We start from the raw sequence: 25,337 nt of genomic DNA, 5'->3' as shown, positions 1-25,337 counted from the left end.
GTCCCAGTGGGCACATATAAGATGCAGTCATGCAAAGGCCCTTTTGGTCTTGGTCTTGAGTAGTTGAAAGTTCAGAAGACTCTCAAGTTGCCCACAGCTCAGTACAGGGAATATGACCCTGTTCAGAGCTAAAGGCAGAATATATCTGGATTGTAGCCATTCCATCTTGCTAAGGATTCTTCTGAACCTTTATTTTCCTGCCCAGAACCTAATAGTCCTCGGTTGGTAGGAAAGGATCTAGATGTGCCTATCCCTGCTGCTTTTGAATGAATCCCTGGCTATTTCTAGAAAGCATGAAATGGAAGAAAGAATGACATTCATTCGCAGCCAGCCAGCTGAGAGCCAAATAAGTGCAAACACAGATTCCACATCTTCCCAAAGGAGAGATCCTCTCTGTCATATATACAGAGAGATATCAAGATCCTCTGTTTCGATGGAAAAGTTTGGGCATACATCACAGGACTGAGGTTGAGAAAAGTGGGGATTAACATTGTTGCTCCAAAATTAAGTTTGGAATTTTCAGGAAAAAAGGGAAGTTCAGTTGGAGGAACATACACTGTAGCTACTAGTTGTAAAGGAAGAAGGAAGAAGTCTAGGAAATAATCTGCATTAGAACATTGATATTTATTTCCCCATGCTATGCAAGTCTGCTTTCTTTTATTTCTCTGTACTAGTTTAGTATTTTGTGTACTTCAGCCTTTTGTGAATATCTCTGAATGGGAATGAAGAAATAATTTCCCTTTTGAAATTTTGTGATTTGGAACAATGATATGAAATTCCACTCCAATCTCTTTATAATATGTTCTTTTTTATTTATATTTTTATTCATAGTGGATCGTGCTTTTGGTCTGTTTGGAGCACTATAAACATTGGGGGTGGTTTTATTTTTATGTAATTTCCTTTTAAAGCTATTGTTTTTTTATGATTTGAATAGTATTCTGTTTTCTTCCTTTAACAGGAAATTTTGACTTTTAAATATCTTAGGTTAAAAAGTTATTCCAGATTATACTGGTTTCTAGTGAACTTGGTCTGCACTGCCAGGAATGGCTGAAGCCTCTAACCACACTTCTCGATGCTGTACTGCCAGGAGATGGTGGTACAGGAATTACGGGTTTTGGTTTTATTTTGTTTTTCATTTTAATCACCAGAAGCTAACACAGAGGGTGGGAACCATTTCTCTCAGACACTTCAAGGTTAAGTGCTAAATAGGCACCATCAAATATACCAAAGCAGAGTATCAAGCTTCAAAACCATTTTGCTGTTGCCATTATTATAGCATCTCAACTTGCCAACGAACTATGGGGAATGAGAGATAGAACATGGCCCAGACATCAAGATGTCTGTGTGAGAACCAAGGACACTTCAGCAGATGTTCACAAAAGCCAGAGAGACTTTCCCACAGCAATATCTGGACAATGTATTGGACAATGTGACCTGAGCTAATTGGAAGGTGGAAGAACGTGAACTTTAATATGGGGCTTAGCACGGGAAAAATCTAGATCTGGTTTTGCCTTCAATTGTGCGAAAGTGATGTAGTCAATCAAGTTTTGCATGAAGAAATTGGATCGTCTCGATGGTGCTTACTTTGATTGGGTTCGTCAGTCAAAACCTTGACACAGGTTGCCAGTGAGTGAAGACTCAAAAGACCCAAGGCAGCAGAAGGCCTCTAGTCTTCCACCCTGCATGCTTCACCATGTTTCCTACAGCCACTTTGCCTTGGAGTTCAATCTTTTACAAATCTAATCCTGGGAAATACCATATCAAACCAATGTATAGAAGTCTCTTCTAAGAAAAGATGCCCAGAGTATAAATGCAGTGGGGTTCTCAAATCCTGGTTATGTAGCCAATGCCATTTGTTTTGTTTGTGGGTTTGCATATTTATGCAATTATAATATTTACAGTATTAAACGGATATATTTGCATGATGTTGCTGACCCAATTAGCCCTAGCATACAGGTAAAAGAAACATAGGAAGCATCCTATTTGGCAACCTCCCAGCCATTTTTTTTTTCCTTGCAGTTTTAAAAAAAAATTGCTATCTAGAGTGGTGCATTTGTGGTTGGTGCCATTGTGGGAGGGTGGGATGACATCTTTCCTCACCCACATTCTCTGGATTATGGGAAAGGGAAAAGAAAGTAAAACAGAAGAAAAGAGTTGAGTTTGAGTAACATATATGATTAGGTGGCTCAGGTGACGTTTCATTCCTTGATCGAGCCCCCTACTACACTGACTGGGCCTTAGCTATTTATGATATGCAACCTCCGCCCCAATGCAGTTCAGGGTGTCATGCAAACAAGGCAATTTTTTGCTGCTTCAGAGAGCCTTTCAGGAGCAAAGGTGAAGAGCAGTGATGGTAACCTTTAGCTGCTGAGGCAGCATTTGCTTTATTCATATATTTATTGGTCGCTGAAGGCTGCAGGGGATGTAGTGTTTATAAAAATGTATTAGGGGAGGTTTATACAAAGTAGGAGAAAGAGAAAGAAAATCACAACTTTATCGCCACATTTGAGCATACGGAGGCCATTACTACAGGACTAGAGGGATGTTTGCTGATCAAATTGACAAATAAATAAGCAGAGTCACATCAGAAAAAACAATCCGTTTTATATGGCTGTTTGAACAAACTTATAGAAATCACTGGAGAAATTCAAATTGATTAGATAGGGTCAGGGTTAGAGGAAGCCTGGCTGCAAATGTGGGGTTTTTGTTACACAACAACACGTTGCCCTGGATTTGAGAATCATCTCAAACAATAACAAAAGAGGATCTTTTTAAGTGGGCCCCATTACCTTCTGCATAGCCGAACCACGTAAGCCATCACTTTAATGTTTTCCCAATACCCAAGACCTAGAAGAGACAGGTGCTTCCTTGACAAGTTGTGGGAGAATTAAGCAGGTGGTTCTCTCCTTCACTGCATGGGTTTGGAGCTCTTTACTAGAGGAAACGGAAACAAGAAATGTTGCAGACCAATGCAGACCAACACAGGTAGCTGACTGGAGATCCAGAGGGAGCAGAGAACGACCTATGTTTCATTTCTTTTCATAGATGATACTAAGCCAGCAATTTTTAAACCATGATTTGTAGAATATTTTTCCCTCAGAAGGGCCATGACTTTGCATTGAATTGTTTATGTTGTTTGTTTGTTTTTTAATTGTAAGTCTCCCAGATTTGTGCGTGATTGGGCACCAGATAAATCAAATTCATTCATTCATTCATAAATAAGCAAGCAAGCAAATAGGCTGTAGTGACCTTTCACATTACATGTGGATTCACAAGAGACTGTAAAGAAACACTTAACATAACCATAATGAAAATTTAGTGTGATGGTGAACACAGCTAATGTATAAGAGCCCAAATAAGGGGAGAGGCGTGAAAGCTGTCATTGATTACAATGGACTTTTCCTGCTGCAAAAGTACTAGCTTTTACATGGCATCCCATTGCTGTTGCTGCCACTCCTTCACACTATTTGTCTCATCTCTGTCCTTGAAAGATAGTATGGGGAGCCACGAGGATACTTTGCTGGTGTCCCAACAACAAACCTGAGTTTACTCTATTTGCAGATTCCCAACGATACTTACAGCTATTCTGGAAAGTGAAGCACAAAGTGTTATTGCAAAGGCAAAAAGAGAGAGAGAGAATATTATAAATTAGCTTTTAAAAATGTGCCATTATCTTAAATTTAAGAAATAGCTGATGTTGGTGGGTGACATAAAGGGTGATAATTGGTTCTTAAGTGCATTAGCAAGATAGGTTCATAATGAAATACTAGGGAGTTTCAGAGCACATTTTTGGCTCATATGCTAGTTGTTTTGATTCATTTATGGAGATGGGATTCATTGCTATGAGCATCTCAGAACACCATTCTGAGAAAAAAGATGAAAGCATTGTTATTCCCCTTTCCCTTGACTTCTAAAAAGAGCAAAATTAATATGCATGTGAAGGTAAGGGAAAAAATTAGAAGGCCCTCATTTTAAAAAAATAAGAGCCCTAGTTTTTAAAACACTGGTATTTACCAGCATAAGTAATTAATAAAATGTATTTTTACCTTTTAATTATGTTTGGAGAGAAATTTCACTGCTTTAAGAGGAAAATACTTTGACATTTAATATGAAGATCTCCGTACTGTATGTACTTTTATCATTCACTTTAATGTAAAGAAAAACTGGGAAGGAAATTAAGAGGGATTGCCAACATACAACTGCTTTATTTCACTAATAGTGAATTTGATTAAAGATCTGCCATGTTTAGATGATTTTGTTATGTAGTCATCAACTTTTATGCCACTAGCCTTCTGTTTCCCCAAATATGGATGGGCAAAGTGTGTTAGTCAAGAAAAGCACAAAACACTGTCAGTTTGGTACCTTTGTTTTGTGGTAAGCCATAAATCATAGGTGTCAAACTCGCTGCGTCACTTTGCCATCACATGATGTTTCGCGACAGTTTTCCCATTTGTGGAGCTGGGGTGGGTGCGGCCTGTGCCTGACGCATCCAGCCCACCGGCCACCAGTTTGACATCCCTGGAGAAACTATGTGGTGAGAATTACAGAAGCATGTTCTAAGCCTAGGGAATGGGGAAAAAAAGATAGAAAGAAACTCAGACTTCCTGGGGTATAAGAGGGAGGGAAGAGAAAAGTTCAGATTTTGTAATTCTTGCCCATATCAGCAGGGTTACAGTATTCTTAGGAACTTTCTTTCCTGACTTGCTCTATCTCAAAGGGTTTTTTTTTTTAATTTGATTTATATGCCGCCCTTCTCCGGAGACTCAGGGCAGCTTACAATGCATTAAGCAATAGCCTTCATACTTTTGTATATTTATACAAAGTCAGCTTATTGCCCCCACAAACTGGGTCCTCAATTTACCTACCTTAGAAAGGATGGAAGGCTGAGTCAACCTTGAGCCTTGGAGAGATTCAAACCAGCAGTAATTGCAGGCAGCTGTGTTAATAACAGGGTGCTTAGACCACTGTACTATCAAGGCTCTTGACATCATTCTTGAAAACCTGGTTGTGTTTTCCCTTCCTTCTCTTAAATTCCAGGGTGTTAAGTTTGACGGAGTTTTCCCCATGTTTTTATAATTTTTGTCACATCATTTCTTCAAAGTCATATCGGTATCTATTCACACATTTAGAAGAAGTTGAATGCTTCTAACCAGCAATGTATTATAGTGAGCAAACCGAGTGGATTTACTGAAAATTGGCCTCAATGTTTGTCACTCGGGATTCATGATTTGTGATTTTTAGGGGACGCTTCAGAAATGTTCACTAAGCAGTCTTGTAAGCTTGTACAAAAGTTCATAATGTCAAAATCATATATCAAAGAAGCTTGCTTTTCTTTAGCAGAACTGTGTTTCTATTCTCTGTGGAAACATTTGTGTTATAATCAATCAACATACTTAGTAGCAAAAATACATCTGCCCAAAATTCAGAGAAAACCATCTTGTTTTGTTTTGGAGAGATAAAGATGGAGGTTAAGTCTTACAGTATTTAAACTTTGAAAACACAATGTAAATGTTGATAGATTCTCACATTGCCTTATTATGGGGGGGGGGGGGTGGCAGTGTTCAGAAGGAATTACTGTGTTAAGAGCCTTGGTGGCACAGCAGACTAAAGTGCTGTTAAGTAGCACCAGCTGCCTGCAATTACTGCAAGTTCGAATCTCACCAGGCTCAAGATTGACTCAGCCTTCCATCCTTTCGAGGTAGGTAAAATGAGGACCCAGTTTGTGGGGGCAATAAGCTGACTTTGTATAAAAAAGAATACAGCTTGAGGGGGCCCGAAAGCCCTACTAAGCAGGTATATACAAAAGTATGAAGGCTATTGCTTAACGCATTGTAAGCCGCTCTGAGCCTCTGGAGAAGGGCGGCATATAAATTGAACCAATAAATAAATAAATAAATAAATATATCTCCATGCCTTACCAAGTGGATCATTATCAGGACACTTAGACAGTTAGAAGGCTTTTAAATATATGTAAGCAATGATTATTATATTACAGGTAGAACATTCATGCATGTATGTGTGTGTGCATGCACACACACACATAGAGAAAGAGAGAGATTTTGGTCTATTATTCCACATTTTTTTTCTTCCAAAAATGTTTGTATCTTATACTTTGTGATTTGTACAAGCAAAATAAAAGGCTTAGAGAAGAAATATCTTTTATATAAATATACATACATACACACACACACTTCTGAACCATTATCAAATAATCAAATAATTTTTAGACACATACAAGCATACACTAGAAAAAAGGAAAAGGTTTGTATGTTGTGTCTCTGCTTATAAAATGGCCAATGAGCTTAAAATTACTGCTTAAGAATTATTTTATTCTCCTTGATATACTCCACAGAGTGAAAAAGGTCCAGGTTTCAGTAAATGGATTTCAGCTGAAGTGCAATTCAATTGAAAATAAGTTTCAGTGATTGTACAACATGGCTGATGTTAATATTTCTCCCTATCTTACCAAGTGGATCATTATCAGGACACTTAGAAAGTAAGAAGCGTGTGTTTAAAATGAAAGTGTTAATTTTTTTTACTAGGGGAGTAAGACATTCTAGGTGGTACTGTAGATGCAGAAAAGTGATAGATGTAGACCTAGAAAATTTGTTAACATGTAAAATGAATGGACATTTTTCAATTTCAGTGGAAACCCTATTTTTACTCAGTGACATGCAATGTGATGGGAGTCAAAATCTAGGTGTGACATTGCAATTTCAACCCCACCTCTCTTATACACGCATTGAAATTGCATGCATGAATAAAAGGAATAGGGCATGGGTTCTACCCCTTTGCAGATTTTGATGCACACATGAGCGCACATGCATACACACGCACCGTACCTTGCCTGATGCTAGGCTGAAGTCATGAGCAGTGAAAAGGTTTTTATTATGATTATTTTTTTTAATAGAAGGGATTGCTTTCTGGCCTTGGAAACACTGAAGTGTAAAGAGTTTGTAAAGCAAACTGCAAGCCTTGAATTCATATCTGTTGTGCTTACATCCCTTGGATGCTTTGGTATGTTTCCTTAGCTTGTCATTCTTTTTCATACAGCCAGTGAATAATATTAAAAGGTTCTTTAGTATTTCTCAGAAACAATCATGACAAGTGGGAAATACTGGGCAAAGCCCCACTTGAACAGAGATAAATGCAAAGTTTTATGTTTGAGTTGGAAAACAAATCAAAGGTAAGTTTAAGACAGAGGAAGATCTCCTAGATAGCAATACATGTAATGTGTGTGGGGGGGGATTTGGGTGTCTTGATGTACATTCACAAGCTGAATATGAGCTACAATGTGATGCAGTTGCAAAAAAAAAAAAAAAAAAAGTAAGTGCAATCAATCCTAGATCATGTTGCTAGTAGTATCAAGCTCAAAAGAAATTGCCATTCCTCTCCATTCTACAATGGCCAGAGTGTACCTAACATTCCAGGTTCAGTTTGGGGCACTGCATTTTAGGAAGAACACTGACAAATTGGAGCATGTCTAAATTGAGACTAAGATTATAAAGGGCCTAAAAGGAAAGTTTTAGAACGAGCAGGTAGATCCTTTGGCTATGTCATCCTGAAAAAGAGAAGGCACCCGGGAAATGGGAAAGCTGTCTTTTAATAGTCTTTCATCTGCAGGATGTTATGAAGAAGTCAAGGTAACATTGATACAGAAGACAGGACAAGTAGCAATGGATTTAAATTAAAAGGAAATTAATTTCGATTAATTATCATGGGGAGAAACTTGGAACGGTAACGTTTATTCACTACGGATTGTCCTAGGAGCTAGTGAACTGGACATGTTTAAGAAGAAGCTGACTATTGATAGATTCATGCTTTAGGCGGTGGATTGGATTTGATGATCTCTAAGAATCCTTTACATTCTCTTGTTTCTGTGAAAATGGTTGGCACATTTTCTCTGGTGTAAATAAACTGGGGATTCTAATACTAGCCAGTGGTAAAGAATGATTATTACAATTCACTACAGTTTATATGCCACTAATCCCAACAAGTCTCTGTGCATCTTACAAAATAATAAAAAGGTTAATGGGAAAGAATGGGAAAGCCAATAGCAGCGGCATCCAGATCCATAGAGAAAGGTCCCCCTCATCACAAATGTATTCCCAAGGCTAGCCAGGTTTTAATAGCTTTTCAAGAAACCAGTGGGCTGGGAGACAGTCTGATCTTAGGGGAGAGATGCCCAGCTATCAAGTGAGAAATTAGTGGTTTTGCAAGATCTACTGATTAATAGTTTCCTCGTACCTCTGATTAGAAGACGGTAAAAGTAGCAACTATTTCCATTATGTCTCATTTTGCAGAAGAACAGATATAAATGATTGACTAGCGATCGATAGCAGGTTTTCTTAGGGAATGTCATGATTACTGTTTCTGTGATAATGCCTTTTCTTCGTATTAATCTAATTATACATTCCTTTGTCACTGTGTCCCAGATTGTGATCTCACTTCTACAGAAATGAGTCCAGATCTGTTTCAGGAGACTTGCTGGGGGCCACTTACATTTACATAATGCTTTTTCTCTACTGTTCAAAAGTAAAAAGCTGCTGAGCATTAACAATTTTACAAATGGCTCTTGCTTTCTATTTAAAGACATTCCCGTACATAAAAATGAAGGTCAAAACACTTGAAGGCCAGAGAAAGCTCCCCTGCTAAATGTTATCAAAAGGCAGCAATTCTGCTCATGTTGGGGTTTTTTTTACCTACCTTTATGAATAGGGATAACTTTATATGATACTAAGGCAAATAAATGGAGTAAAAATAGAAAAAGTATTTTATCCTTAGGTCCTGTGGTTGAGTGATCCATAAGCCATTAATTGTTTTGTTCCTATCCAGTGTATTTGTTGCTACAAAGGCTCTGGGGTACTTCTGAATTGAACCTGGTACCTCATTACAGTAGTAGTATAATTACACACAAATGGAAGGTGAGTGTAGGTGTAAAAGGGAGGAAAAAATAGCCATTTAACCCACAAGCCTAAATTGCTGAGGATAACACCATCCATAAGTCATCTTGTGTAATTTTTGCTTAGTGCTTAAAAACTTAATGAGACTCAGGCCTTCTGCTGAATAATAACACCTTCAGAATGAAGGGAAATTAGAAGATGGAAATTTTTCATTTATCCCTTTCGTATGTAGATTCACTTGGGCAGTATGTCTAACAATGAAAAATTTATGAGCTTCCTAAATTATGGGGAATAAGCTGTAACAGAAGGTGTATGGTAGGATAGAATTGCAGGTATGAGAAGTTTAATTCCTCTTAGAATGAAATACCAATCCTTCTGGGTCTTTTGTGATCTTTGCAGGAAATAGAGGTGAGTTTTTTTTCTTTCTCTGAGAATCTTTTCTATACCTTTCTAACTTTTTCACTTTGACTCTGCAACACAAGTAGAAAAATAAAGATTATTAAATTCAGCTGTAAATTGCACTTAAGTTTATTTTAGTCATTTTGATTGCTTTGTTTCTACATGCCCCAGTTCAAATCCTTCACAAAATCTTTCTGCCATTATTTCTTTAGAGAATCATTTGGGCCATCAAGTCCAATGCCTTGTTCAGAGTAAGAATCCAAGTTAAAGCATCTTAGATGGACAGTTGTACAGCATTGCCTCTGGAAAAACTCATCACCTTCCTAGGTAGCTACTTTCGGACTGCTCTTACTGTTAACTCACACTGAACTAAATTACTAAACATCATGTCATGAAATGTTTAGACAAATGGTTTACTGAACTCAAGATATATTATGTTTGTAATAATCTCACAATCTATTAAAAAAGCTTCCAACTAAAAAGTGAGATAAAGTTAAGCAAGATTTGTTTTTATCCTACTGCCTCTTCTTCAGGATTTCTCAAAGATAAAAGTTCGGCCATTCTAGTTCCTTCGGTACTTTAGGTTGCAGTTCATTTGACTCCAGAGAGTTAAACTCATTCAAGTAAATAGATTGTCTTCTAAATCCTAATTTTTTCAATGCTTCTGACTGTATTCTTATGGAAAGAGATTATCCATTATCAATTTGTCATTTATGGAAGATGGTCATATTGAGTCTTCCTCTGAGATACCAACTTATATGTAGAGTCAGTGTACCATAGAAGACAGCTGGGAAGCCTTTGGCTTGTAAATACAGTAGTACCTTAGTACTTGTCATTAATTGGCTTGAGTACCAAAAACAATGAGTACCAAACAAATTTTTCCCATAAGGAATAATGTATTAGTCATGAGGCAACCGATACTGACAGGTTGTAGCTTGTTTGTCAAGTAGCAAACAAATGGCAAGTACTGGTACAAAATTTTCAGGTCAAAATGTTTCAAGTACCAAATTCATTGAGTTTTAAAGCAATCAAGTACCAAGGTGCCACTGTATAGTCCAGTCTTCCAGTCCTTGCCATCCAGCTAAAGAATTTCGGGGAATACCCCTTCCTCATAAACCCACCAGTACTGCTCTCTCACCAGGAAGCAGTCATTTCAAGGTGCCGGTAGCACTTTCAAGTTATACTTTCTAAAGTATCAGTTATCTCTCCCCTTTGCCTAAGATGAAAAGCTAATAGATTGAGACAGAAATATCACTAGAATATAGGGTAAAAAATACAAATAAAAATTTCCCTGTCCATTTGTGTCTGACTCTAGGATGCGGTGCTGATCTCCGTTTTTTGGCTGAGGGAGCCAGCATTGTCCAAAGACATTTTCCATGCTCATGTGGCCATCATGGCTATACGCCAAAGGCACATGAAACTCAGTTACTTCTCACTGAAGTGGTACCATTAATCTACTTGCATTTGCATGCTGTTGAACTGCTTGGTGGGCAGGGGCAAGGAATGGGACCTCACCTCATTGTGTGGCGCTTAGGTATTGAACTTGGCCTGTCCACTTTCCAGCTGACAAGCTCAGCTTCTTTAACCACTGAGCCATTGCACCCCTAAGATAGGGAAGACTAAGATAATTCCACAGAATGATTCCCAGGAGATTGAACCAGCTTTCACATCAGGGCATATATTGATGCTGCCTTCAAAATAATTTTGAAGTTCTGTGCCAAATTAAAAGGATGCTTTAAGGGATTCTTTACAAAGATTATAAATTATACCTTTGTCCACGGAAGAAAGGTCATCTGTTTAGATCAGCATAAATAGTCAATGATTCTTATCTTTCCCCCTCCTTGGAATGATGCTGGAACAATATGTTATTTTGAGCCAGGAGGGTGTACCTATTGAAGGACAAAGCATGTTGTACTGCTACATCCAATATAGGCAAATAGTTGGGATCATATTAGTAAAATTATTTTCTAAAAGGTGATACCTGCACTGTTTCAAAGATTCGATACCAAATTTGGTTTCCTAAATGTTTGTCGGCAATAAAACTGCTACAGTCAAGCTTCTCTGCATGTTGTGGTCTAATCATTCTAGCCTTTTAAAGAATTCTGGTTTGGAATTGTGTTAGCTAAATCCCAGACCAAAAGAGACAGGCAAGGTGCCATACCACCCCAGATCTTTGTGTAAATGTTTTTTTTTTTTTAAAGAGCAAGTTTCATAAAGAAGTTGGTACCTTTGCCCAAGGTCCAACTATATTGTGGGTGGTGGGGTTTTGTATTGTTTTTTGTTTTAGTTTAAAAAAAGAAATCCTTCACCAAGAACAGCCAGATGTTGTAATAAGAATAGGCCCTGATAGCTAGAGTTATCTTTTTTCAGTGCAATTTTAACTTTCCCTTCTCCTTCTTTCTTGTAAAAACTCACCCATTCCCAGAGAGTTATCTAAGCTCTTTCACAAGCTGCAAAAACAAATGGATAACCTTTCATAAATTTATTTTCTTTCCAATTTCAAGTTTTTCAAAAAGTTAATGTTCTTGGCAAGAAGAAGAAGATAAAGATAGAAAAGAAAGGATGAATGAAAGAAAAGTACTAGAGACTATGGTTCCAGTTCTTATGGGATTGTGTGTGAGGTAGATAAGAATAATAGTTACAAAACAAAGAGAATAGGCAGTTTGTGTTGCTACTTCCAACCACTGCAGTCCCTATTTCACCTAGGAAAAATTAGCATGCTTCCTTCCTTTCAGTTGCTTGAACTTCTTTTAATTGTTTATTTATACCATGTATCTATTGCTTTTTAATAAAATACCAAACAGCTATGATGCAAGCTCAATTCCATCAATTTAGCTAAATTACCATATTTCAAAGTCTTTGTTTCTTTGTTTGTTTACTAAATATTTGAATGCGCCATCAGCAATAAACCTCTCTTTATGCAAATTTGTCTTTCAGGACGGATATGTAGTGCTAAAAGATTGTCTTCCCTTCCATAGAACCGGTAATCCTCTTGGAAAGGCAGACTTTTTAAATATAAATTTTACTGAAGAATTGTTTTAATGAGATAAATATAGAAAAGAAACAGAGAAAATAGGGAAAAACAGTGAATAAATAAAAAAAATTTAAAAGATTATTAAGAAGCAATTTCTTATCTTTTTATAGAAGCTATAAATGCAATTATATTTTAGAGGATATATTTTACTCTTTCTAAGGTTACACCATAATTCTTTCTTTCCATAAGATATTTTTTCTTCTATTGTTCAAACCCATAGATCACAAGTTCATTTTTCTTTCTTTTTTTCAGCAAAAAGTCCATAAGGATATCAAGTCACTGATAAATGTAGTTATTGATCTTTCTCTAATCAAGTTAATTTAGCCACTGCTTCTAGGTCTGTCATCTTCAACACACATTTATCTGTTGGGGGTATTTCAGAATTTGAAAGCCAGATTTTTGCGGGCCAAATAAAACCTTAGATCCTTTCAGGGAGTCTACTCAAGATTAATACCACTTGATTGAGTTGTATTATTTATTTATTACTTACCTACCTACTCACTCATTCTCCCGGAATTATTTTTTTTAGCAGTCCAACAACATTCCTGGAGGCACTACATCACCCCCAGGAATTCTTGAAAGAGAATGTTTGAAGGGGCAGCTTTGGCTCTCCCCTCATCAGAATCAGTGGAGGAAAATGCTCTGCCTCCTTTTGTTTATATTCAGCTTCTTCCATGAAATGTTTTATAATTATCTCCCTCAGGCAAATATTGATTTGAGTATTTATAGCCGGTAAGATTGTGTGAGATATATAAAGATAGAGCAGCTGAGAGTCCAAAACAGAAAGTGAATGGGCGCAGGGTGAGGGAAATTTTCCTCATAAGCTGTCTCTCCAATTTGTAGTTTGATGGACAGAGAGTAGGATCTCATCATAATAGCCAGGATGCTTTCTCAAGTGCTACAAAAACCATAGAGGTTTCTGTTTCTTACATATAGGAGGAGGCGATGGGCAGGAAACTGGCACTGGGAGGATGAACAAGCACTAAATAATCAATTCAGCACCATGTTAATGGAATGGAATGGAATGGAATAGAATAGAATAGAATAGAATAGAATAGAATAGAATAGAATAATAGAATAGAATAGAATAGAATAGAATAGAATAGAATAGAATAGAATAGAATAGAATAGAATAGAATAGAATAGAATAGAATTCTTTATTGGCCAAGTGACAGATAAGGAATTTTGTCTTTGGTGCATATGCTTTCAGTGTACATAAAGAAAAACAAAATACATTAATCAAGAATCATAAGATACAACACTTAGTGATAGTCATAGGTTACTAATAAGCATTCAAATCGTACTAGGAAACAAATAAAACAATATAAATTGTAAAGATACAATCAATATTGTTATAGTCATAAGTGGGAAGAGATAGGTACTTGGAAGGATGAGAAGAATAATAGTAATACAGTCTTAATAAATAGTTTGACCATGTGTGGGAATTAGTTGTTTAGCAGAGTGATGACATTCAGGGGGAAAACTGTCCTTGTGTCTAGTTGTTCTGGTGTGCAGTGCCCTATAGTGTCGTTTTGAGGTAGAAGTTGAAACAATTTATGTCCAGGATGTGAGAGGTCTGTAGATATTTTCACAGTATACAGGTCTCATGACTCATGCAGTATACAGGTCCTCAATGGAAGGCAGGTTGGTAGCGATTGTTTTTTCTGCAGTTCTAATTATCCGTTGAAGTCTGTGTCTGTCTTGTTTTGTTGCAGAGCCAAACCAGACAGTTACAGAGGTGCAGATGACAGACTCAATAATTCCTCTGTAGAACTGAATCAGCTGCTCCTTTGGCAGTTTGAGCTTTCTGAGTTGGCACAGAAAGAACATTCTTTGTTGTGTTTTTTTTATGACATTTTTGATGTTAGGTATCCATTTTAAGTCTTGAGATATGATAGAACCTATAAACTTGAAGGTCTCTACTGTTGATACTGTGTTGTCTAGTATTGTAAGAGGTGGTAGTATAGGAGGGTTTCTCCTAAAATCTACCAACATTTCTACAGTTTTGAGTATATTTAGTTCAAGATTGTTCTGACTGCACCACAAGGCTAGTTCAATCTCCCATCTGAATGCAGATTCATCGTTGTCTCAAATGAGACCAACCACTGTTGTATTATCTGCAAACTTCAGTATTTTAACAGAGGGATCTTTTGAGATGCAGTTGTTGGTGTATAGGGAGAAGAGAAGTGAAGAGAGCACACAGCCCTGGGGGGCTTCTGTGCTAATTTTACAGGTATCTGATGTGATTTTGCCTAGCTTCACCTGCTGCTTCCTGTCTGTTAGGAAATTTATGGTCCATTTACAAGTGTGGTCAGGTACAGCTAGCTGATTTAGTTTAGTTAGAAGAATATCTGGAATGAAGGTATTGAATGCTGAGCTGAAGTCTACAAAGAGGACCCTTACATAAGTATTTGAAGATTCAAGATGTTGTAGGCTGTAGTGCAGAGTCATATTGTAGTGCAGAGTGTTTTGTTTATTGTTTTTAATTAATGGGGCCAAATTTATATATGTATATTTTAACTGTATTTTAATATTTGTACTTGATGTTTTTACTTGGCTGTTCACCGCCCTGAGTCCTCAGGGAGAAGGGCGGTATACAAATTCAAAATAAAAAAAAAATATTAACAGCATCATCTGTCGATCTATTTACTCGGCAAACAAATTGCAAGGGGTCTAACAGCGAATCCGTGATGGCTTTCAGGTGGGCCAGCACTAACCTTTCAAAGGTCTTCATAACTACTTCATAACTACAGATGTTAGAGCAACTGGTCTGAAGTAATTTAGTTCCTTGATGGAGGATTTCTTTGGCACTGGGATGATAGTAGAGTGTTTGAAGCAAGAAGGAACATAGCACATCTCTAGTGATTTATTAAAGATGCGAGTGAAGATGGGGGCCAGTTGGTCAGCACAAGCTTTTAAGCAAGGAGTTATCTTGTCTGGGCCTGCTGCTTTTCCTGGCTTTTGTCTGTGAAATACACCTTTCACCTCATTCTCTGTAATCACCCGAGCTGGTGGACCCAATGGGATGGGGTAGGTTGTAGGAGGCTTAGCTGTTGTTGGTATGTCCGAGATGGGGATTGTAGAGATGGGTGGCAGTAGTTTTCTCTCAAACCTACACTAAAACACATTCAGGTCATCTGCCAGTTGTTGATTTATTTCAGTATGGGAAGGAGGTTTGCTGTAACCGGTGATATTTTTAAGAGTTTTCCACATGTTTGCTGGTTCATTTGTTGAGAACTGATTCCTTAGCTTTTCAGAATAGCTTCTTTTTGCTGCTCTGATCTCCCTTGTTAATATGTTTCTGGCCTGTACCATATTCTATCATCTTTTCCTCTTTGGTATGATGTAGCTGCTTAAGTTTAGCTGTGAACCAAGGTTTATTGTTACTGTATATTCGCAGGTTTCTGGTCGGCACACATAGGTCCTCACAAAAACTGACATATGATGTTACAGTATCTGTGAGTTCATCCAAATCTGCAGAGGTATCTTCGAAAACATTCCAGTCAAGGCAAGTCATTTCAGTCAAGGCAAGCACTTTAGCTTTGCCTCCTTAGTCCAAGTCCTCACTGATTTAATTGTTGGTTTTATGGTTTTAAGTCTTTGTCTGTAAGCAGGTACAAGGTGAATCATGCAATGATCAGAGTGCCCCACAGCTGCTTGTGGTAAAGACCGATAAGCATCTTTTAATGTTGTGTAGCAATGGTCTAAAGTATTGTTGTCTCTCGTGAGACAATTGACATGCTGAAAATATTTTGGTAGCTCTTTCCTTAAGTTGGCTTTGTTAAAATCTCCTAAAATAATTGGAAGTGAATCTGGGTATTTAACTTCAGCCCACATAATCTGGTCGGCTAGAGTTCGTAATGCATTGTTTACACAAGCTTGTGGAGAAACATACACAGCAATTAGGAGAAATGAGGAGACCTCTCGTGGAGAATAGAATGGTTTGCAATTGATAATTAATCTCTATAAGTCTACATCACAGAATTTCTTTAGTATAGTTATATCTTGGGACCAGCGGCTGTTAATATATAAAGATAGGCCTCCTCCCTTCTTTTTGCCTGATGCTTCTGCAATTCTGTCTGCTCTTTGTATCTGAAACCCTGGGATAAGCAGACTGCTCTCATCAACTGACTCATTTAGCCAGGTTTCAGTAAAGCAGAGAGCTGCTGAGTTGTAAAAATCAGAATTGCATCTATTTAAAAGAAGTATTTCATCCATTTTATTAGTGAGTGAATGTAAATTAGTCAGAAATAGCAAAGGGAGAGGGTTTTTTATCCGACTTTTCCTTAGTCTATTCAAAATTCCCGCTTGCATACCCCTTCTTCATCACCTCCGGCGTCCCTCCATCTCCTCCATTTGTTTTTGTTTATCCATTGTTCAGAGGAAGTTGCTTCTTCCTGTGTTAGAAATTCTTCTGCGTTTGTAAAGACTGTGTGTGTGTGTGTGTGTGTGTGTGTGTGTGTGTGTGTGTGTGTGTGAAGTCACAGAAAGCTGCCCATCAAGGAAAGAATCCTTGATGCTTAGTAGTTGGTCTCTTGAATATGAAATCCATAGTGAATCACAGAGAATGATAAAACAGAAAAACTATCAGAGCATTTCACCAAGGCTGCTGCCGGTGGTGCCATCTTGGAAGACATTTGGGACAGTGTTCACTGATTTAAAAAAGTATGAAAAATTAATATATACCCACACCAGATTGCTTTCTAAATACAAATCACAAATATTCGGAACATAAAAGAAGCAAAAGATTAGCAGTTCTCCAGGATTCCAAATATAAAAGGTGTTCTGTAACAGGAAAATGATTTTTGCTGCAGTTATACTGCTGCTAAAGAAATAATCCTTGTGTTTTTAAATGCTTTGGATTGGCTGGCTCAAGACCACAATTTAAGCCACTAATTTTATCATGGATGTAATAGATAAACCTCACTTTTCCTTTATACCAGGCACATAAAGTATGAACTCTAAAGAAAAGAGTTCACTTTTATGATCTTGCTTATTATGAAGTAATATGCAACCCTCCAACTAAGCTTGGTTCGTACTAAGTGCTAATTGGATTTAATTTTGGTCATTTCATTTTGGTTCTCTTTGCATATCCATCATTTGATTGATCAGTTGAGATTTCAAGATGTCCTAAACCCTTCACAGTATATCACTTGAGACCCTCTACTTGAGGAGTGATGTGCTAGTACTAACTATGATAAAGCAGAGATATGCAAATTCTTTCAGGCCGAGAAACACATTTGGCAAGACACCATATACTTTTTGAGACAATTGTGTTTGAAAGGGCTTTCAGGTGCTGTTGCTATAACTCTGAAAGGTCAAGAAGAGAATACAACATGAATGCAACTTGTTTTTCTCTGTGAAATAATATTCCCATCATAACTACTAACAGTTTCTTTAATACAAACCATAGCCACATAAATAACTATTTAATAATTATTTTATATCAGGCTAGAAACTGGGATACCATGAGTCTAGTTCAGCCTTAGGCACAAAACCAGCTGGGTGACTTTGGACCAGTCACTCTCTCTGAGTCCTAAGAAGGAGGCAAGGGCAAATCACTTCTGAAATCTTGCTAAGAAGATTTCAGGGATTAGACAAAAATTGACTCAAAAGCACAGAAAAGAAATTATTTTACTAGTAAAATTATTTTCCTTTGTTCTTTGCTATCTCTTCCCCTTTACTAGAATGCAGAATCCTTAACAAAATATATATACCAGAAGTATTATATACCGCATTGTGGATGGAATCAAAGTGGCAGTATAAGTCACTTCTACAAAGATGGCTGATTTGATATAATACTAGACCGGTAATTCCTGCTATTATTTAGGCCCTTCCACAATCAAATGGCTGTCTTTAGTTACTTAGAAGTCTGATTTAATAAGAATAAGCCGCAAGGTAGGATAGGCAAAAAGTGTGAGCAGTCTGCTGAAATTGAAGTTAACTTAGAAGAGAAAGATTTTTTTAAGAACTTCTGGTACCCGATTGTAGTGGGCAGAGTTTATTATGCTCAAATGTCAAACTGAACCATAGTTTGTGAACCATATTTTGCAGAAGAAAGGCCATTGGCTGATTTTCACAATCTGCCAAGCCATAAACCTTGATTTACGCACCATAGCCACTGGGTTTAGTCAACACCGCTGTGGAAATTATATTTTGGCTCAATGGGGAGAATATGCTGCCACCATAGTTCTTATGAGACCAGGAAAACCTGAATATAATGTTGTTCTCTGACTTTCTTTTCCTGTCTGTGCTTAATATTGGCTCAGGCACAGTGTTGAACCAGTGAGGAGTATGTGCTCCTCAGCTGTAACAGCTGAGCTTCAGATCATCATTCAATGATTTTCTTTCTGAGATTCCTTGCTCCATTTGTGTTGCATATACCTTTATTTCAATTAAGATTGAAGAGAAGTATAAACAGTTGATGCTCAGTTTATTAGAAAACTGATGCTAATAGAGGAATTTCTCTTCTCTTGACTCCTAATGGTCGACAAATATCTATCACAACAGAGTTAGAGACTCTTCACAGAAAGTAAATAAAGTGTTGCTGCCTTTTCTCTTTAAGAAAAGCCAGAAATTGATGAATACACCTTGGAAAGAGTGCTTGAGGAACTGGAGACTGTGTGCTATGAGAATATGAACATTGCCATTGAGACGGAAGAAGGCCTTGGGATAGAGTACGATGAGGATGTGGTATGTGATGTGTGCCGTTCACCAGAAGGAGAAGATGGCAATGAGATGGTTTTCTGTGACAAATGCAACGTCTGTGTGCATCAGGTGAGTAGCAGTTCTCTCTCTCTAATTGGGTAGTAAGGAGAGTTCCCTCAAATTCATTGACTCATAGAATTGGAAGAGTATCTTACCTTAGGAAAGCTGACTCAGACCCAGAACAATGATGCTAAAAGAGCATTCTTAGATTCTTGTTGCTATGCCTGAAGAAGACTGAACCAATTTACCTTACATTTTTACCTCTGGGAAGTCTAGGGCCTTTGCAGGGGCCTAGAACTACCATACCTTCAAAAATCCTGGCAACAACAACGTTGAAGAGGCAGAGTTCCAGAGACTTGCCACAGCCAGATTTTCTTCTGGGCAACCTTAGAAGTTACCTAAAGGGAGAACAGGAGACACTCAACTTGTCTTGTTTATCAACAACAGCAGATGACGATGCTTTTTGCAGTTCTTAACCATTTAGTGGTATCTTTGGATGCATATTCATGATATTTTTGTTGTTAATTATGGCCAGTTTACTGCTTGTTATGATATTAAGGGAATAAGTGTTTCAAATTCAAGGATGCCAACAATGTCCAGGAATTCTTATGTAACAGCTGAAATGGAAGATCACAAAACTAGGTTCCTTATTTCTCCCCCCCCCTTTTTTTTTTTTTTTTTAATTCACAAATTGCTGAATCTGGTATCTTTTTAGCTACACATTTATGTTTCTTTATTATCATTCAGTGCATATATTGCACTAAGCCATTATCTGCTTTAACAACTTGTTGCACAAGCTTTTATAACATGAAGTCAAAATCAATCAAACCATTTCATGGTTTTCTGTGATCTGTAAACTTAACCAGAAAATTGAATAACCTTTACTTAACAAAATAGGTCTCTGCTGTGACAATGGAAAACAGCTTTGAAAAATGTTTTGTACTGAATTTGATAGAAAAAAGTAAAAAAAAATATTATTGCTATTAAGATGGTAAATAAAAAGATTTCTTGTGCAGTTGGGAAAGTCCAGATCAAAAGTTCAAGATTAAGGCAATAGGGTCAGGCAGTCATGGAAATTTAGGGGTAAGAATAACGTATTGCCCATCCTCTCACTCTCTTTCAACTCTCATTCATTCATTCATTCATTCATTCAGAAAATTGCCTAATCAGATTTTTTGAGAGGAATATTACTGTTTCAACTACATTATATTAATTGTAGGTAGGAATAGGGAATCACATACACTTAATATTTGTAAACTAATAGGGTCATTTTATTCATAAAATGCATCATGGTATTTACTTTATCATAAGGTATATTAATCTTGATATGTACTCATTACATAAGTAACTAATCTTGGTCCTTATATTTCTTTTTAGGCTTGCTATGGAATCCTAAAAGTTCCCCTTGGAAACTGGCTCTGTCGAACCTGTGCCCTGGGAGTTCAGCCAAAGTGTTTACTCTGCCCAAAGAGAGGGGGAGCCCTGAAACCTACCCGGAGTGGAACAAAATGGGTTCACGTTAGCTGTGCCTTATGGATTCCTGAAGTACGACACCAAGTGATTTCTGCCTAAACAGAATGAATGGAGTGTGGATGAAATCTGTTTGAATTAGATCATGCTTGATACATCTTCCACAATGGTTCATACCATTGAATGAAATTATTTAAATGTCATTCAAATGCTAAAATTCTAGCATTTGAAACATTATTATAGTTAAGCAATAACTGATTATCAGTTCCGACATTCCAAATAAATGTCATCATGATATGGCTATGAATATCCCTAGAGTTTGGGTCAAAGATGTCTTTTATGATATTCATCTTAAAGGAGAATCGATTTATTGTTCTTCAAGGTAATATATGGAAACTGATTTATCTTATTCTCAGGTTAGCATTGGATGTCCTGAAAAAATGGAACCAATTACAAAAATTTCACATATCCCAGCAAGCAGATGGGCTCTGTCATGCAGTCTTTGCAAGGAGTGTACTGGAACATGTATTCAAGTAAGTAATTGATTCTAAGAAAATCCAAGAATCAGATCATTTTCTTTTGTGTTGTTGCCACTTGAAAAAATGATGACATCGCTTTGCAGTTTTGTATAGACATTGTGCAGGTTTGGATTCACTGGGCAGGAATATAAACACTTTAAAAAGTCTGTTATTGCTGGCTTTTCAGAATATTTAAGCAGTGCTGCTGCCTTTATTTAGCATATTAATATCAGTGCACTTGGATTTGTTAACAACAGAATCATTCAACTTAGAATACAGCAAAAGACCATTTAATTTTGTCCTTAGATCTGAAACACATTTTCCCAGACATGATATGTTGTTCTTTGATTAGTGCTGGAAGAGTTGTTATGGCATCTTCATGCTGTCTGCTGCATCTCTGCAGGCAGCTCTCTCTACTAACAGGAGAGTAAGAGAGATTGTTTGCAAGTCTCAGCCTGACTGATAGCTCTTTTTCTACCAGGCAGACAAACTAATAAGATAATTAATTAATCAGGGTTTTTTTTTAACTGCAGCCACAGAACAAGTCTTTGGCAGGATTCTGTAAGTGCCATGAAAATGTCATCTTTGATACCAGGCCTTCTTTTCTTAGAATATTTTATTTATTATTTTATTTATTTATTTATTTGTCAAGCATTTATAAGATAACAGATACAAGTATAAACATGATTATGAATACAGGAAATGGATACAAATAAATGGGGACAGTAGGACAGGGACAGTAGGCACGTTGTTGTGCTTATGCATGCCCCTTACAGACCTCTTAGGAATGGGGTGAGGTCAGGGGTGAAATGCTACCAGTTCGGACCCGTTTGGGCGAACCGGTAGCAGAGATTGGGGTTGGTTCGCTGAACCAGTAGCAACTGCTGGCTGGCCATGCCCACGAACTGGTCTGTGGTGCGCAGTCCTGCCATGCTTGCCTGCCTTCCACGCAGCCTTCCCAGCTTGCGAAGGCAGGCAAGCGGAAGGCCATGTGGAAGACAGGCAAGCATGGCAGGGCTGCGGGGAAGGGAGCTAGCAGCCTACTCCCTTCCCTGCAGCCCTGCCATGCTTGCCTGCCTTCCACACTGCCTTCCCAGCGATCCCCCAAGCCTGTTTGCCTTCCAAGGTCGGTGTCCAGTTAACCCTAACCCCCACGCCCTTGGGGGAGACGCAGCAGCTACCTTTGCCCGAAACATCTCTCACATCTTTCAGAAGCAATTGGGGGGAACGGGAGGGGGGGAGAGCGCCCAGCAAAGGCCAGGAAGACCTAGCCACTCCCTCCTTTCTCCCTCCTTTCTCCTGGCTGGCTGGCAAGAAACAGGGCATGGACAGCCACCACCACACTATTCTTTCTCCTCTGCAAAACTGCTCCATGGCTTCGCTCCAGTGCCCCAATGCAACACAGGGCAGATCACAGCAGCTGCCAGGCCAAGATGCTGCCCGTGCAAGGAGGGGGGGGGAATGCAGGCATCATACCAAGCAGCCCTCCTCCTCCTCCTCTTTTCCTCCGCCAGCTTCGAGGCTGGGCAGGGCTCAGAGCGGCAAGAGGGAAGGCAAGGTGACCACGACTTTCTCCTCCTCCTCCTCCTTGCGGGGATCATTGAGTTCATTTTGCAAGCACAGCTGAGGTTTGCAACTTTGCACGGCCTTTGGGGCTTTTGTGCAGCAAGCCGCCCACTTCCTTTGCAGCTCTAACGTGGGTTTTTAATTTGCGAGGAAGGAAGAGAAACGCTCCCCATCCCACCCAAGAACCGATTCCATTTTCTTGTCACTCACGGTGGGAATCCAGCCTTTGCATGGGAAAGAGTTGCTTCCTGCTGGCCTGGCGGCCCTTGGGGGAAATGCAACCATTGTGCCGGGGCTGAAAGGGGCCACTCGCTTTCTTCCTTCTCCTGCCGCTGCTGCTGGAGCTGAGACAGCTGCTCTGCTGGGGTGTGCATGGGCAGCCCCAGGAGGGCAGCAGATGTAAGGCCAACACTGGCGGTGGGGAAGGGAGACCCACTGCGCTCGGCCAAAGAGCCTCCTCAGGGGAACATGGTGAGGCTCGCTCGCCTTTTGGGCCTGGTGCACTCTGCTTCCGCGGGGCCTTTGGACAACTGCTGCCCGCTAGCCTTCCCCTCCACCTTGGGTCACACTGCTTGCATCCAGCCCATGACGGGGGACACGCTGCTTCCGGGCCCCCCGCCCTCCTGGAGCATTTTCTTCCTTCTCCTGTAGCAGCCGCTGCTCAGACCAGGTGTGTGTGTGAGAGAGAGAGAGTGTGTGTGAGAGAGAGAGAGAGTGAGAGAGAAAAGAAGAAAGAAAGAAAGAAAGAAAGAAAGAAAGAAAGAAAGAAAGAAAGAAAGAGAAGAAAGAGTGACATGAGTGACATCATGTTGGCCACGCCCACCTGGTCACATGACCCCCCCCAGGCCAGGCCCACAGAACCAGTGGCGAAAATTTTTAGATTTCACCACTGGGTGAGGTCAACAGTAGACAGTCTAAGGTTAAAGTTATGGGGCTTTGGGGATGAAACCACAGAGTCAGGTAGTGCATTCCAGGCATTGACCACTCTGTGGCTGAAGTATTTTCTGCAATTGAGTTTGGAGCCATTTACCTTAAGTTTGTATCTATTGTGTGCTCGTGTATTATTGCGGTTGAAGCTGCAGTAGTCATTGACAGGTAGGACATTGTAGCAGATAATTTTGTGTACTACGCTTAGGTCAGAGCGAAGGTGGCATAATTCTAAATTGTCTAAGCCCAAAATTTCAAGTCTGGTGGCATAAGGTATTTTGTTGCGAGCAGAGAAGTGGAGGACTCTTCTCATGAAATATCTCTGGACTCGCTCAATTGTATTAATGTCTGATATGTAGTGCAGGTTCCAGACAAATGAGCTGTATTCAAGAATTGGTCTAGCAAAGGTTTTATATGCCCTAGTTTGCAATACAATATTACCAGAGAAGAAGCTTCGCAAGATTAGGTTAACAATTCTTAATGCTGTTTTGGCAATGCTGTTACAATGAGCTCTGGCACTTAGATCATTAGAGATAGTACTCCAAGGTCCTTGACAAGAGTGAGGGTCATCTATAAGGTTGTATCCGCCCAGCTTGTATTTGGTGTTCTGATTTTTTTTGCCAATATGTAAGACAGTGCATTTGTTGGTTGAGATTTGGAGTTGCCAATTGTATGACCATTCTGACACATAGTCAAGGTCTCTTTGTAGGGTAGCAGCTTTGTCGGTGGTGTTGAATAGTTTTACAACATCCGTGAAGAGAACACAGTTGCTTATAATACGATTGCAAAGGTCATTTATGTAAAGTATAAAGAGTGTGGGTCCTAAAACGCTGCCTTGGGGGACACCGCTGTTAACAGGTGCAGAGTTTGATAGGGTGCTCCCTATTTTGACTACTTCTTGCCTGTTTGACAGGAACGCAGCTATCCACTTATTCAAGGATCCAGAAATGCCATAAGATTTTATTTTTAGAAGTAGTTTGTCATGTACCACTGAATCAAAGGCTTTGCAGAAGTCTATGTAAATTGCGCCTATTGCTTTACCTTGGTCTATATGTTTTTGCAGTGTAGAAGTTGCAGATTACAGGACAATTTTTTCCTGAAACCAAATTGTTTGTTAAAGAGTAGGTTGTTTGTCTCTAAGTGGAGGTTAATGGATTGGTTTATGATTGATTCCATGATTTTGCAGATGATGCAACATAAAGAGATTGGTCTGTAAATTTCAACTAGGCTGGGGTCACCCTTTTTGAAGATAGGGATGACTGTGGCTAGAGACCATAGGTTGGGCAAGAAGCTGGTCCTAAAAGATTTTTCATAGATTATGCTTAGAGGCTCGGCTATGGCAGTGGAAAGCTTTTTTAAGACGTAGGCACATAATCCATCAGGTCCAATAGATAGAGATGGTTTTAGGCTGCGTAGTGCCTTTTCAACGTTATCTTCTGTAAAATCAATATGTAATTCATCATTGCAATTAGTTGTGGTATGACTAGGAAATGTGAGCATGAGCTATTGCTGTTTACAAAGACTGAACCGAAGAACGTGTTAAAGAGGTTGGCTTTAACAGCTTCATCATTACAGTCTTTACCATTAGGTCCTTTTAGGGGTGGAATGGATCTCAAGTCCTTAAGTTTGTTATTTACAAAATTATAGAAGGTGTGGGTGGATTTCATGCATAGAAGGTTTTCCTCTTGTTTGCTGTGGTAATTGGTACATTCTGTCTTTATCTGGCGGCATAAGGTTTTGTAGCGGCTTTCAAAGTTAGCAACATAGCCAGTTTTGTTTTTTCACCAAAGAGATTTTTTTTTTATTGAAGCT

General features: G+C 38.8%; 1 protein-coding gene across 9 annotated transcripts in view; it reads left to right on the top strand.

Annotated features, from left to right (window-relative positions):
* JADE2 (jade family PHD finger 2) overlaps positions 1 to 25,337 on the top strand; it is a 216,999-nt gene that overhangs the window by 141,641 nt on the left and 50,021 nt on the right. For all 9 annotated transcript variants that reach the window (XM_070937302.1, XM_070937296.1, XM_070937295.1 and 6 more), the window contains 3 exons: positions 18,902 to 19,113; positions 20,422 to 20,589; positions 20,931 to 21,047. In XM_070937302.1, coding sequence (XP_070793403.1) covers positions 18,902 to 19,113; positions 20,422 to 20,589; positions 20,931 to 21,047 — 497 coding nt within the window. The remainder of the gene's footprint in view (positions 1 to 18,901; positions 19,114 to 20,421; positions 20,590 to 20,930; positions 21,048 to 25,337) is intronic.

The sequence above is a fragment of the Pituophis catenifer genome, unplaced genomic scaffold, assembly GCF_029215685.1.
Source record: "Pituophis catenifer annectens isolate HBS135680 unplaced genomic scaffold, rPitCat1.0.hap2 SCAF_2, whole genome shotgun sequence".
NCBI lineage: Eukaryota > Metazoa > Chordata > Lepidosauria > Squamata > Colubridae > Pituophis > Pituophis catenifer.
The sequence above is the reverse complement of the archived record's forward strand: the minus strand, read 5'-3'. Positions and strand labels throughout refer to the sequence as shown.